We start from the raw sequence: 15,730 nt of genomic DNA, 5'->3' as shown, positions 1-15,730 counted from the left end.
GCACCCCCTTTCCTTGCTCTCCAGGAAGCTAAGTCTCGGAAGTCCCCATCCGATTGTCTGTTAAAAGGTGGTAGCCTTATTAAGGGATGCACAGTGACCTGCTGGTGGAGGGACCCTGATTCAGAGCTTCATCCTACCAGGTGATTATTCCCTTTGCAGCCTGGCTTTCGGAAGCCCTGTGGGGGGGCGGGGGGTAAGTTCCTGCACTTTTCTGGCCCTGTCTCCATCCTGGAGAGGAGTATTCATTGAAATGACATGCCCAGGACAAGTGCATCTACTTCTTCAAGCAAGAAACAGATGCTTTCAGCTCAGGTTTGATCCCATGCAACAGGAGGGTAGAACTGGGAAGGTGGGAAAGGGAATTTTGTAGCCCAAAGATAGGACCCAGGGACAGGGAATACCCACTTCCAGAAATTACCATCTCAAAAAGCCAACCCCATAAGAACTGACTGCCTGCGGCAGGAGGAAAATGGAAATCTCCCAGGCCGGCAGGCAGTTCTGGCTGCTTAAGAGGCTGTCCTTTGCTCAGAGGGGAGGTGACTGTGCTGACCTTAAAAATCCAGGCCTGGGGAACCTGGAGGTAAAGGTATTTTATTTTCCCGTTAAGGCTTTGATGTTTTTCAAATAAAACTTTAAAAGATCCAATACTGTCCCCTGAAGCTTCTTCACAAAGCAGTGGATTTTTAGAAAAGACAAAGGCCTAGGGGGTGGAGGGTGGAGGGTGGGTGGTCCCTAAAGAGTAGTGCCCCGAAGCAAAGCCTTTCCTCTTTTCAGAGCACTGGGATTTTCTTAAAGGTTCCTTTCCCATGCCACCTACACCCCCCACACACTTTTTTTAGGCCATCGACCTTTTCTTCCATTCTCCAAAGTAGAAACCGACAGTTATCCCCCAGGTCCTCCTATCATCTATCATCTATCTATCATCAGATCGATCGATCTAATCTATCTATCATCTATCTATCTATCTATCTATCTATCTATCTATCTATCTATCTATCTATCTATCTATCTATCTATCTATCTATCTATCTATCTATCTATCTATCATCATCTCCCCTGACCGCTAATCCCTGCAAATACCAAGCGTCTCTCATTTTGGTCGCCCCTTGTTTGCCCCGCAAGGTGACAAGCCTGGCGCGCAGGGGGCGGAGGAGGGTGCTCTTTCCGCCACATGGTGGCGCGCGCGAGCCTGCGAGAGCCCGGGCCGCACAGCTTCTCACGCTTCTCCCGCATCCCGCCCCACCCGCGCCCGGGCGCTGGAAGAGCCGCGCCCCCGGCCTTCCCCGGCGGGATAGCGGGGAGCGCGCCTCGGGAGCCCGGGAGGCGATCTAGCTGCAGTTGCGTCCGGTCCGCGCGGGAGGTGCGGCCGGCTGCGGACGGCCCCGGCTGCAGGCTCCACCTCCTGCCGGTCCAGCCTTTACCCCTCCACCCTCCACCCCTCCTCGGCTCGGCTCGGCTCTGCAAATCGCGGGCTTCCCCGAGCAGCCTAGGAGCGGCAGCGGGCGCCCCGAAGGCGGCGGGAGGAGCGCAGCCGGCGGGCCGCGCCGAGCACTCGGGCAGCAGCGGCGGCGGCGCTCGAGCAACCCCGGAGGCGCCGCGGAGCCGGCGCGCCCTAGCTCGCCTAGGAGCGCAGTGAGGCCGGGGCTGCAGCTCGGCGAGGGGGAGGAAAGTGCGCGCGCGTGTGTGCGTGTGTGCGAGAGTGTGGTGGGCGACGGTCTCGAATCGGAGCGGAGGAGAGGCCAGGGGAACCCGGGCGCGGCCCCCGGGCGCCCCCGCCGCTCCCCGAGGTTTTCCCGCGGCGGCGCCAGCTCCCCGGCGCCCCTCACCATGGACGTGCGCCGAGTTGGGACGCGCCTCGGCAGCAGCGCGCGGGTGACTGCCCGGCCCTGGGGGTGCGCGGGCGCGCGCGCGGGGATGGCGAGGTAGGATGGCCGCCCAGCGCGACCCTTGCCGCCCCAACCCAGCGGCCGCCGGGCAGTGCAGCTGACTCGCCGGAGCGCACAGGGGTGTGGGCGGAGGCGGCCCCGCCGCGCCCGCGCCTTCGGGAGTCGCTTTGCCTCTTCCACCCACTCGCACCTGCCACCGCGCGGATACCATGTCGAAGGCGGCCGGAGGTACGGCGGCGGCGGCGGAAAGTTGTCCCTCAGCCTCTGCCGGCCCGCCCGCCGCCGCCACCGCGGAGGACCTGTCCAAAGTGTCGGACGAGGAGCTGCTGCAGTGGAGCAAGGAGGAGCTGATCCGCAGCCTGCGGCGCGCCGAGGCCGAGAAGGTGAGCGCGATGCTGGACCATAGCAACCTCATCCGCGAGGTGAATCGCCGCCTGCAGCTGCACCTCGGCGAGATCCGCGGGCTCAAGGTGAGCGCGGGGTCGGGCGGGGAGCGGGGCGCTCCGGGGTGGTGGGGCGGGGCAAACTTTCCCTCCCTCGGGCAACAGGTGATCCTCCCCTTTCTCCCGGTCAGCACCCCCTGCTCCCCATCCCCAGCCCTTTGGAAACTTTTCCGAACTTTGGAAGTGATTGGTCTCCTCTTCCCTGTTTGGGGAGAGCCAGTGTGGAGCTATCACTTGGGATCTTCTGTGGCCGGAGGGGAGGGCGCCGAGGATGCTGAAAAGTAGGGAGGGAGGTGATGGGCATGCAGAACCTTTATTTTCCTAGGAAGCCTGGAGAATCGGTGGTTTGGGGAGCCGGGTCACAGGTAGGGGAAAGGGTGATCGAGGGAGCGAGTCCAGGACATCTTCATCCTTAGGGATCGTGGATACCGGTGCTCCGGAGCCACGACTTCCCCGGCGGATGAGGAAAGGGCGCCAATGCTGGGGAGAAGGGCTGGCGGGGTGCCCAGGGAGAAGTCGCGGGCGCCACCTTCGCAGCTGGTGTATGTCACCCAGTGCAGAGGAGCTTAAGCTCTGCCTTCACATTTTCTACCTGCTCCTGCGCTTTCCTTCTCTCCAGTTCAGATGGCGTCATTTGGGGTTCCTTGACCCCCTTTCCCCTTCACCCCCAATTTGATTATAATTTCATCTAGCATTGAGGCGGTGGAGGGGATTTGAAGGCACCACCCCAAGTGTCGGCCACTGATGCTTTGCTTTATGAACCAGCCTTCCCTCTTTGCTATTAGAAAAAAGAAAAAAAAATTAAAAAGAAAGAAAAGAAGAAAGCCAAAGCCCCATCAACTTCTTTTCTCCTTGGAGAGCTCTGAGTGTGAGACCCGTGGGCCTGCTAGCGGGGCTGTAGGAGACGGGCCGGGATCCGCCCTGCCAGCGCGCACAGCACCGCCAGCTTCCTCTCCTCGCTGCTTGTGCTGGGGCCTGCTGGTATTCCTTCCTCTCATTGTTCTGCTTTTGTTTATAGGAAGCCAGACACGCACGAAAACACTGCAGGGACATCAGGGAGCAAATTCCTGCAGGCACATGCTGTTCTTGTCCCCTTCCACTCTCACCTCAATTCTCCAGGCTGTAGACACTTTCTTAATTGCCTCAGCCTCCAGCTCTGGGATTCTGGGGCAAAGAGATGCTCACCTGGGTGCTGGGTCCAGTGCAGGTGGAGCCGGCCTTCCCCGGGGCCCCAACGCACTTGTCATCTACTTCCTAGAGTGGGTGCAGTTAGAAAGATCCCACAGTCAGAAGAATCCCAAGACTGCCACTCTCCTTTGGTTTAATTCATTACCAGTGGAGTATTTATTAAGTACCAGACTCTTGGGGCATTAGACATAGGCTAGTGTAGTGAGAAGATCATCTCAGAGGTGGGTCTGCATCTAGAATCCTCATTTGCCAAGGAGGGTGAGCTTGGGTAATTAATTTATCAGGACCTCATTTTACTCATCAATAAAATGCAAATGATAACAACCATCTCCTAGGGGGTTGCAACAAGACATTAGGATCAGGTAGGAGAAGCTTTAATGCTGGACTTGATTACAAAACAGTGGTAGAGATTGTCATCAGGAGAGGGCGTGTAAATGTATAGGCCTACACCTCCAGGATTGGGTTTCTTAGGCAAAGCTGGACAAAGGTATAGTTCATAACCCTCCAATTTAATCTTCTTCCATGGTTTGAACTGTAAGGTAACTTGGAAGAGTTTTCAATTAAGTAATTAATCAATTTCCTAAGGATTTTAATAGTATGGGGCATTGACATAATAGTTCAGAAATACTTGAAGGTTCCCTTGGGTAGTGTGGTGTGTGTGTGTGTGTGTGTGTGTGTGTGTGTGTGTGTGTGTGTGTTGAGGGGAGCTATGTGGGGGAGGGGAGCTAGGTGGGGGAGCCTGGTCTTCTTTCTAGTAGCTTCATTTAGAGAAATACCTATTAGGTCAGCTAAGGGCAGTTTCACCCCAAGTAGGAAAATCTCCTGGGGGTCTAGATTCATGACCTGGCTTAAAAAGACTTTCCTGTCCACCTCCTTACCAAGTTCAGAACGGTGGGGCTGGATACTTTCTGACGCAGCCTCTACTCCTCCTTTTTGTCATCCCTGGCCAGTTACAACATGGTAGCCTCCAAGGCCTCTGGCCCACCCCTGAGGGGTTGTGGCGAAGCCCTGCTGAGCGGCCAGTGTTCCCCCTTCTATCCATCATCTTAGCCAGAACATCCCTGGACACCCCCCTGATCCATTAATGTGGTTGACTGAGTAAACGATATGTGCACTTACTTAGTTTGGCCTAACTAGAAGGAGGATTTGGGGTTTTGTTTTCAGCTCTGATGTTTTGGGACTTCCAGTTGAAGACTGTACATTTAGCGTAATGAAGGCCACAACACTTCTCTTGTTTTATGTTCCTTTCTGTGATCTGCTTTTGAAACGGCAAGAAATCTTTTCAAGGCGACGAGGTGGTACTGCAGCTGTAGAGATGGGGGATGGGAGCGCTAGGTCTTTCCGTGGAGGCGCCTGTGCCTGGGTCCCAGCACAGGCTGACTTGTCTACGTTTAAACGTTTCAGAGGTGGAGCAGTGCGGGACAGCCGAGAGAGAAAGGGTTTGGAGCCTGACAGTTTGGGCAGTGTGGGCAAGCTGGTCACCTCTCTGAGCCTCAGCCATTCTCATCTGCTAAATGGCCATGCGAATTCTGTAAGACGTTTGGTGAAGATTAAATGATCCATAGATGATGTTAAATAGCTTTCTCAATGTCACACAGATATACAATGTTTAAAATAGGCTGGCTTTCTTTTCTTTCAGCTAGTTGACATGCTCTGCTTAGAATGTGTGATTCTGCAAGGGTGCAGAAAGGGGATTCTGGTTCTGATGTTATAAGGAGTTGGGTTCTGAGAACCATGTCTGTGCACTGCTGAGCATATACCAATGCTCAGGTTGCTCCGACCTGGGATTTCAGGGGACAAGGGGGCAGATTTGGGGGAACCCGGATCTGTAGATTTGTTATGCATCACATTAATGTTCCTCTCTGTTCCCCAACACACCAATCCCCCTCCCTGCAGTGAAGAAAAATTACAAATTAGAACAATTCTTTAACCACAGATAGAGTACTTGAGAATCTTACGGATGAAAATTTGAGTGGTATGCTATGAGGTGGATTGAATCTTTTAAAAGTCCCCTTTAGACAGATGGATAACATCTGGTGGCCAGTGGCAATGTTAAAAGGACAGTTGTGTTTTGAAAAAGAAAGCCCAAATCTTAATGTAGCGGATTGGAAGAAGCTGGTTTATAAGGTGATGATTATCCAATCGGTTGCTTAGCTGTTCCACAGACGGGAAAGGAAATCGCTCAGAATTGTATACCCAAGAATATTATTTACTCTTGGAAGAAGGCATGGTGATAAAGAAAGCTAAGTAGGCTGTTACCCCTTCTACCCCAACTGGAATTCTGGGAAGTATATGGTTCACTCCATTCGGAAAGGCATTAACCCCACGAGGCCCCGGGGTAGCACGGCTCCTATTTATTTCCCAGTTCTGGAGAAATCAGGAATAGCTGTGGGATAGTCAAAAGGAAGTGTTTTCAGATGGAAGTTCATTTAGATGGAGAAGAATATGACTTGAACTTTCTATAAAATGCCAGGATTAAACTAAATGTAGAATAATTTTTGAAGCTTAGAAAGATTAATTTTTTGGGCGCCTGGGTGGCTCAGTTGGTTAAGCGACTGCCTTCGGCTCAGGTCATGATCCCAGAGTCCTGGGATCGAGTCCCACATCGGGCTCCCGGCTCGGCGGGGAGCCTGCATCTCCCTCTGACCTTCTCCCCTTTCATGGTGTTTCTCTCTCTCTCTCTCTCTCTCAAATAAATAAATAAAATCTTTAAAAAAAAAAGAAAGATTAATTTTTTTTAGTATTATTTTCTCAGAGTCTCCACAGCTTCTGATTTCCCTTAAAGCATCAATGTCAACAGATCATTTATTCTCTTATGACATAGACTCCAACCTCACAGGGGCTCCCTGAGACAATAATAAGAAATCCTTCCTCAGTAGCTAGAGCTGTATCCTGTTTTGGCCACGGGCCTAGGGCTTTAAAGCATTGGTCAGTCCATAAACACATATTACTTACTGTAGGCAAGGTGCCATGCCGGGTGTGTCAGCTATGCAAAGGATGACTCTAGAATTGAGTCTGCCCCCAGAAGCTAAGATACCTACATTGGAAAAGAAAAAAAAAAAAATGATGCCAGATGAGTGCTCCAGCTAGTGTATCTCAGAGGCATTAAGCGGTGAGTGGGAAAGTTACTTCATTCATTCATTTGTGGTTGTCCCTGCCATAGGCCAGAAGCTGTTCTAGCGCTAGGGGAGACTTCTCAGAGGAATCTCTCCTCTTAGGTAAGTTCATACAGGAAAGAGGACGGGATTTTCTAATTGGGAAGCTAGATACAGTCAGGTTTCGTGATTAGCTGGCAAAGAGGGAGCTAAAGGTGGAAAGGCAGGAGAAAGCCTTCCTGGCTTGGCCAAAGGGTTTATTCACCTTCCTGGTAAAGGGGAGAAGGTGCGGTTGATGCAGGAGAGACAGAACATTCAGGGAGTGATTTTGAAGATCAAGTCTGGCCGCGGGGAGCTTGACTTGGGTGGGTGAGGAAAGATAGAGGTTGGGGCGGACCAAGGCAGGGGCCCAGGTGGGAGGGGTTTGGAAATGGCCAGGCCTGAGGTCTGAAAGTGATAACGAGGAGGAAGAAGTGGGCATCAGAGACAAGGAAACAGAATAGTCAGGATGCCAAGAGTTAGCATTGGAGTTAAAACCACGCTGCGCAAGATCCTCTTCTTCCTCAGGATGACTCCCATCTTGGGCCTCAAGACTGTCAGGGGATGCGAGCTGTGGTTGGCAGGTGTCTTATAGTTTATTTTCTCACCAGCATCAGGCAAAGTGTTAGAATGAATCTGAGTGAACGGGGATCAAGTCTCGTCTGAGTGCCTCTAGTTCTGGGTTGGATGACCGAGTCCCAAGACCAGAGAGGTTTTCTGGCTTCGGAAAGCAGGGTAAATCTTCCATAGCAACCCTATGACCGCCCCTGGTTCATCGCCACCAAACCAAGGTGCTTCAAGAAACAGTCCCTTCACTCTGTGTGTGACTGGAGAATAAAGGGGGAACCTCATGATGCGTTTTCAAAGTTCCTTGGTTCAGGTGTCCATCGTGGGGGTGCTGTGTTCTGGACACACAGAGGTGGACGGAATAGCTGGGGTCTCCATGCTCAGGACCGGAGTCTGGTGAGTTCTCATAGCCACATTCAACCACATGTGATTGTAATGAGTGCCACAGAGGGGAAATAAAAGGAGTACTGGTGGAGTGTATAAGGCAACTTCCTTTAGATAGGGGCTACTGGTCAGGGACGGCTTCTGGGGAAGTGACTTATAAAGTGAGGCCTTTAGGTTGTATAGACGTTTAAGGGAATGCGTGCCAAGTGAAAGAGAGAAAGGGCTTGTTCCTTAGGCGCTGAAACCAGGCCAGTGGTGGTGGGGCTTAGCTGGGGGTCGGGGGATAGGTCCCGCCCTCTCCGCCGCTACCATCTGCGCACGCCGCTACCCTCTCCCTCTACCTGGCCTGGCCTGGTGGCCTCCTCGCGGATCTCTCCTGGCTTCCACCTTATCTCGTCTCCCTTTCTTCTATCCCCTGCCCCCCTCCTCTGGTCTGTTTTCTACACAGAACAATGGTGATTCTTTATAAATGGACCTATTGTGTCACCACTCTATCCTCAGCTCACCACCCATCCAGAGTCCTAAATGTGGCTGCCAAGGCCTAGCATCACCCAGCCCCGACTCCCACCTCTTGGGTGTCATCTCTCCTGCCCCCTCTCCCAGCTCAGCTCTGGGGCCTTACTGTGCTTCAGGCGCACTGGCCGCGCTGCCACGTCAGGCATATTCGTCTCAGGGCAAGTACTTGCCCTGCTGTCTGCCTGGGATCCTCTTCCCTCAGATGTTCACTCCTTCATTTCACCCAGGTCTTTGCCCAAATGTTTTCCTTCTCAGTGAGGTGCCTTCTCTTAAAAAATAGTATTTTTTAGCCTACTTTAGTTTTCTTCCCAGCACTTTTCGCGACGTGGCATTGTGCTCTCTACTGACCTTTTGCCAGTTTTTCCCGCTGGAATGAAAGCTGTAGGATGTCAAGGTGTTTGCTGTGTCCGCTGATACATCCCTAGCACCTGGACTGGTACCCGGCACAGAATAGATGCTTACTAAATACTTGTGAATGAGTGAGTGGAGCACCACTCGTGTGGGAGAAATAGACCAGGTTAGAGGATTGGGGGTCTTGGGAGACTTGACGGATTTTGCACTTTATCCCAAGGGCAGTGAGGTGCTGCCACGCATGGGAATGGGTTCAGAAGACCTGTTTAGTTCAGCAGTGAAAGGTGAGGGAGAAGGAGACGCCAGGCATAAGCCAGGCTCTTAGGGAAGGCAGCAGGATGCGTGGAGGCAGAATTTGCTGAGAGGGGCCAGTTTGGGGAGAGGGCTTTGAAAATCCCACAAGAGCTTGGCATTGCTCGAGTTTTCGTGTGGGATGCCTGGGAGATGTGCAGGGGGTTCAGCCAGTGGGGCTTAGATGTGCGGGTCAGAAATGTCGCTAGAGGGCAATTGTGCTGGTCCCCTGTGGGAACTGGGCTGTTAGTCCCGTGTCAAGGGCCGAACACCAGGCAGTGCTTATGTTTGTGCTGATGGAAGGCGTGTTGCCTCAGAGCTTTTAAGCATTTCTCAGGTCCCAAGCAGCCATTTTCTTCCTGGAAAGTGGGGCAGGGGATCCTTGGATTTTTAGTGGTTTCTTGTGAATTAACTGGCTGCTCCCTAGACACTGGCCGGATGGCCTTGGGCAAGTGAAGCTTTGTGAGGTCCAGTCCTCCCCCGCCCCCACAAAGAACCATGAAAATCATTATCCTCCAAGTGTTTTGTGAGAATTCGATGAGATCATACAGGTAAGCCCTGGGCAGGGAGCATCACCAATACCCGTTATTGTTATTCTTATGACAATCCTCAGTTTCCTCTCAGCTTCTCACCTCCTCCCCTAATATCACAGAGAATTCACCAATTCTCCCTCCCAGGAGGTCTGAGCCTGAGGATGCCTCACCTGTGTACCTCCCTTGAATGGTTGTCTCTCTCTCTCTCTCTCTTTTCAGGATATCAACCAGAAACTCCAGGAGGACAACCAGGAGCTGAGGGACCTCTGCTGTTTCCTGGATGATGACCGGCAGAAAGGCAAGAGGGTGTCCCGCGAGTGGCAGAGACTGGGCCGCTACACGGCTGGGGTGATGCACAAGGAAGTGGCCTTATACCTGCAGAAGCTGAAGGAGCTGGAGGTGAAGCAGGAGGAGGTGGTGAAGGAGAACATGGAGCTCAAGGAGCTCTGCGTGCTGCTCGATGAGGAGAAGGGCGCAGGCTGTGCGGGCAGCCGCTGCTCCATCGACAGCCAGGCCAGCCTGTGCCAGCTCGCCGCCTCCACGGCGCCCTACGTGCGGGACGTGGGCGACGGCAGCAGCACGTCCAGCACGGGCAGCACCGACAGCCCCGACCATCACAAGCAGCACGCGAGCAGTGGCAGCCCAGAGCACCTGCAGAAGCCCCGGGGCGAGGGCAGCCCGGAGCACACCAAGCACCGGAGCACCAGCCCCGAGCACCTGCAGAAACCCAGAGCCTCCGGGACCCCGGATCACCCAAAAGCACTCAAAGGACCCAGCCCTGAGCACCACAAACCCTTGTGCAAGGGCAGCCCCGAGCAGCAAAGGCACCCGCACCCTGGGAGCAGCCCCGAGACGCTGCCCAAGCACGTGCTAAGCGGGAGCCCGGAACACTTTCAGAAGCACAGGCCGGGGGGCAGCCCTGAACACGCCAGGCACAGCGGAGGGAGCCCGGAGCATCTCCAGAAACACGCCCTCGGTGGGAGCCTGGAGCATCTACCCAGAGCCAGGGGCACCAGCCCTGAGCACCTCAAACAACATTTTGGGGGGAGCCCCGATCACAAACATATGGGCGGAGGAGGCGGAGGCAGCGGTGGAGGCAGTCGGGAGGGTACCCTCCGAAGGCAGGCGCCGGAGGACGTGTCGCCCCATCACCGGAGTGTCTACAGTGGCATGAACGGTGGGTCAGTACGTGCTGGGGAGCCGCTTTGGCTGGGGCGACTCGCTAGAGAGTTCTGAACCATGGAGGGCTTCCCAGCCACCCGAGGAAGTGCAGGCGCTGCTGGAAGGGGGGTGGGTTGGGGAGAGGAGCAACCGTGTGCTTCCGAGGCTCCGTGTGTTTCTTCCCCTGGATTTGTTTTAGTTTGTAAGGTTCGCAGTCAAGTAAGCCTGGCGAAGACAGGGGATGAGCAGTTAGGGGAAGGAGAGGAACAAGAATTCCACAGGACTCTGAGTGGTCAGGGTGAGATGTGTCGGGATTGACGATAAAAAGAGAACCAAGCTAAGGATTTCCAGTCTTGAACTTGAGTATTTTCCTAGGTGTGTGCGGTTTCCTTTTGGGGTTCTCATCCAATGGCTGACCAAAAACCGGTTTTTGAATCCAGTTAACACCTTATGTACATAAAGAAATGAATATTTATTATGAAAAACAGTAACATTGGAAAAGAAATATGGTGTCCCTTCACAGGCTCGATGCCGTGTTCCCTGAATGCCTGTAGATATGCCTTACCTTACCTCGGGGATTTTGTCCATGTGTGGGGGCTTGCCTTTGTAGGAGAAACCCATCAAATGATTTTCTTCCATAGTCTCTCAAAACCCACCACCCTCTCCCAGACTCCCTTAAACATACTTTGACTAGCACGCTTTTTTTACCCTGTGAGACAGCCTCCCTGGTTGTTTAAATGTGCCTCTTGAAAATGTACAGATGTTTTTGGACTCTCCTTTGGTTTCTGAAGGGTCATATCCACGGCATTTGCTGAGATCGCTCTAAACGGGACCCTAAACCTTTCGGAAGGGGTTGAATTTCTTGCATCTTGGTCCTAAAACCACTTTGAACTCCAGAGAGGGGGAAAAAAATCATTTCTTAAACAAAACGCCCTCCCAATCCCTTCATGTTACTTACAGTTGAGTTAGAACTAACATGTTTGGTTTTATAAACTGTGGGGTTTTCCATCCAATGTACCTGAGGTTTTCTGCTTTGTTTGAAAGCTGCTACAGAGTCTGTGTGCAGTTAAGCTCTGAGCAGTGGTGGAGGCGGCCTATGTGAGCAGTGAGTGACATGAAGGGGTACATTTTCAATATGGTACCTGGGGATTTACCTATTGGATCCTATTTCATCCCAGTCCTTTTCTCTTAGTACTGCGAATGGACTCCTGAAGCTTGGCTTCTAATGCATCCAGTGCTCGTTTATGTGCAGATGGACTTGGGGAGGATGGGGAAGATGCTGCTCCTTTCTGGGTTGGGCTGGGAAGTGGAAGGTGGGAGAAGCCAAGTCACCCGTGGGCTGAGGCCTCCTGGCTGGCTGGCTGGGGCCTTGACTCAGTTAATTGCGCCTTCACCCCCTCTTTCCAGGACTGGCCCAGAAGCTGCCCTGTTTGCTGTGGGCAGCCTTGGCTGTGCACTTCTCACAAGAGCTGAAAGGCATTTAAAAAGAGATTTTATTTGTGTTACCATGGATGAGGTGAGCCGCTAGCCATGAAGCTTGTCTTCAGGGAGTAATGGGTTAACGGGAAAGTTCAAGTTAATGACTTTTCCATTTCTCAATTATTTTTTAATGAGTATGAGAAGTAAATATGTGCACTATTTTAGGGAAAACTTGTATCTGGAACCAAAAAAAAAAATTACTTAGGGGCCAGGTAGTGTACATACAAAACAATTTTTCTTTCTTTCCCAAAGTGCTCTTTTAAATAAAGAACTCCTCTAGTTTAATCAAGGCATGGTTTAACTCACAAGAAAAGATTTCAAATGCAATTTTGAAGCAATACCTTGCATAAAGTAAGGTATGTTTCTAGATGAGGATGGCGTTACATCATGACTTATTATTGCCTGGATTCAGATAGATTTCATGATCCAGCAAATGATTTTTTAAAATTGAACCATTTTATTTAATTAAGAGTTTGGTATAACATAGTCGCATTATTTAGAACGACACTGTATTCAATTCTTACGTTTACATCAGGTCTTCTCATTCTTAAGTGACCAATCTTCTGGAAGTTGATATCCTCACCAAAGTATATTTGTAGTGCATTTGCATTGCATTTTTATTTCAATAATTGATTGGAAAATGAAGTGGCACAATGAGGTGTTTATGGATCGTCCGCCTATAAATTTGGGCCTGTATGTATCCTGCCGTTGCAAATTAATTTTTGATATGGATGGTAAGACATGACTTTTCATATTTTTAATCCCCCCACACTCCGGTTGAATCATTGGCCTAGAAACAAGTAGGAACTGGTAGCAAGATAAATCCCAAATTGCAGATTTGCTGAGTCATGTACAGAGTCATTCTGTTTGGAGTTTGTGTGAAATAATGAGTGATTTGGATGAGCACTTGCAGGGTTTTAAGTGAAGAAAAAGTAGATGAAAGCAAGTGGAAGTGTGTCTGCATTGTGGCAGAATGAAACCGAAAAGAAACACGTATTGGCACAATATGGTCTTACTTGTAATGTTCCCTCCAAAAAGACACACATATACGCACTGAAGGAACATCAGTGAAAACAATTACTGTTTTAGTTGACTGTGCCTTGGACATCTTTAAATCTTGTTACAAACTCAGTGGAGGAAGCAGCTGATGAACTGGGTATCCAAGAGTTTTCTTTGGTTAAAACAGCTTAATTTCCAATTGGATATAAGGGTGAATTTGGGGTATTTTTCCTTTCTTTAAAATAGTTAAGACTATATAGCCGTGTTTAAATTAGTAGCTGATTGAAAAACAACAAAAGCCAAGACAAAACAGAAAAAAACCCTCCAAGTTGAGTAATATGTTCACAAGTGCATTTGCTTTTTTAGGAGTTATGATTCAACTGTTTTTCAATTTGCAGAGAATACCATGTGCAAAGAGGAAGTAGATTTAACATGGTTACATCTAGACATTAAGGCGTTTGTCTGTTCATTCGAGTCGCTTGCTGTGTACCAGATTTGTAAATTAAGTAGTTGATTAGCCACTTTTATCTAGACATGTACCCAAATAGATAGCCTCCTGGAGAATGGGGGATTCGCTTCCCTGATCCCATTGAAATCCAAGATTGGGTCAAACTTTCGTAGGTGAAAGTGTTCCCTCCCACAATGAAACCAAGGCGTTTTGCTTCCAGATATCAGATGGCAGATCTGTGCTTTTTAACAGGTAGCTTTTTAGCCCAGGTCACGGGCGTTGTGGACTCAGGTCTTTCGAGCAATAGCTGTTTGTTGTTGACCTTCCAGGCAAAGATGATTCTGATGATCAGGAGCCCATATGAGTGGTTCACCCATTGGGCATTATGAATCTAGTTGAAAAAGTCACGAAAGTAGTTTTATTTTAATTCTAGGGGCGTATATTGCTGATTATCAGCAACTGAGAAGGAATGATGAGAAGAAACATTACTCTGTTGTTTATCGTCCTTCTAAGAAAAATTGCTTAGCTATCCTGGTGGGTCTCGTTTCCTTTATGGACTTAGAACATGTTCCAGTGACCAGTAGCTTCACGCTCTCCTTCATCATCACGCTAGCCAGTGAGAGCACCCATGAGGAAAATCTTCATTTGTGTCACACTTGGGTCCATGTAGAATTACATTTGGCTTTGTGGATGGAGTGTCAGGGTTGTGAGTGTTCAGCTCCCTCCTGAAAGCTTCTTAGTCCTTCCTTCCTTCTTTTGTCAGGGGATCTCCAGAGACAAAGCAGGTTGTGTCTCCCCCCAGTTCTTTCTCTAGAGCAGGGATTCTCAACAGTGGCACCACTCACATTGAGACCAGATAATTCTTTGTTGTAATGGGTTGATGTATGCATTTTAAGAGGTTTAGCAGCATACTGGGCTCTCCCCACGAGCAACCCCCAGTTGTGACAATGAAAGATGTCTTCAGACATTGCCAAATGGTCCCGGGGGTAGGGAATGGGTGAAATTGCCCCTGATTCAAAACCACTGCTTCAGAGAGAGCAGTGTTTTCCAACCTGACTGCAGATTAAAATCACCGTGGTAGCTTTGCATGATCACCAGTGATTGGGCCCTACACACAGATGCTTGTTGAATTGGTCTGGCCCTGAGTACGTTGCAAAAGGAGGTCCGCAGGTGATTCTAAAGATCAGACCAGGTGAAAACCATTGCCCTAGGTGAGTGTGTGTTGTGTAAGACGGGTTGACGTGCGGGAAATGGTGAGGAATGCAAGCTTCTTGGGAAGAAGAAAGTTCACATTTTCCTTCTTTTGTCAAATTCTGAGCCTGAGAAGGACTGACGCCAGCAGGTATTGTGAAGCTTCATCCCTCATCCCCAGACTGACGTTCTCAGATAACACCTTTGTGGTATGGGTTGAAAATTTGAGTTTTTGGTGGATGGGATTTTTAGGTTAACTTGGGGAAACTCTGGCATATGAGTAGTTCAGGGCTACTTTTTGAAGCCTTCACATCCAGACTGACAGGGAAGCACATGAATTTCCAACCCATTTATAGCAGATGCTGATGGCACATGAAATCGGGTAACGCCTGCAGTGCTAATGAATATTTCCCACCGAGGATACTGTATTTCACATCCCCCAGCTCATAAGATTTACTCTGAATTTTCAGATTTCTTCTTATTCTCTGTTGAGGTTAATTAATGAGTGAATTAATTAATTAATGAGTGGACGAAAAACGCTGATAACACAAAATGACCTCATCTACCAGGGGCAAGATAACCTGTGTGTGGAAGAGCCCAGAGGAATTCTCTGAAGCAAGGTTGTCTGTAAATTAAGTAGTGGGACACTATAGCATGAGTAATTGCTCTCATAAATCTTTTATTGTGCTTAGAAAAAGTCAGAATATCCTTTATGAATGAATTTTGACAATAGAAATTAAATGTCTCTTGGGAGAAAAATTTTAACAGTTACAGAATACCAGAACTGATTTAAACTGAGGATCTCAGAGTGTTGTTTTCTATTGTGTGCACTGACGTGTAGGTGGTTAAAGAAGTAGATGATATTTTTTGATCTTTAAGCTTCAGTAGGGTGATTTGGTAGCCTCATACACACTTTGATAGGACATCAGTTTAAGAAGTTCTGAAAAATAGAAGCAATTATCGTACTAGTGTGTACAAAGCATAGTGCATTTTTCATGACAATGTTTTGATTTGATGATAGAGAAAGCTTAATATTGGAAATATAGTTGAAGAAATTGCTCAATATCTAGGGCGAGCTATTATTGGAAAACCTAGATGGCTTAGAAAGGTATTTTCCAGTAGAATTTAAGGTTTTCAACTCCATTGGCAATAATAAAGC

The 15,730-nt window shown here is 49.7% G+C and overlaps 1 protein-coding gene across 7 annotated transcripts in view; it reads left to right on the top strand.

Annotated features, from left to right (window-relative positions):
• Positions 1-1,951: 1,951 nt before the first annotated feature.
• The window catches only part of CCDC85A (coiled-coil domain containing 85A), a 204,302-nt gene continuing 190,523 nt past the window's right edge, over positions 1,952-15,730 (top strand). For all 7 annotated transcript variants that reach the window (XM_025868719.2, XM_025868718.2, XM_025868717.2 and 4 more), the window contains exons 1-2: positions 1,952-2,356; positions 9,513-10,470. In XM_025868719.2, coding sequence (XP_025724504.1) covers positions 2,096-2,356; positions 9,513-10,470 — 1,219 coding nt within the window. In that variant the 5' untranslated portion in view covers positions 1,952-2,095. The remainder of the gene's footprint in view (positions 2,357-9,512; positions 10,471-15,730) is intronic.

This window comes from Callorhinus ursinus, unplaced genomic scaffold (genome assembly GCF_003265705.2).
Source record: "Callorhinus ursinus isolate GAN/ISIS: 27379988/994484 unplaced genomic scaffold, GSC_fseal_2.0 scaffold10, whole genome shotgun sequence".
In the NCBI taxonomy this organism is placed as follows: domain Eukaryota; kingdom Metazoa; phylum Chordata; class Mammalia; order Carnivora; family Otariidae; genus Callorhinus; species Callorhinus ursinus.
Note: the sequence above shows the minus strand (reverse complement) of the source record. Positions and strands in the feature narration are given on the sequence as shown.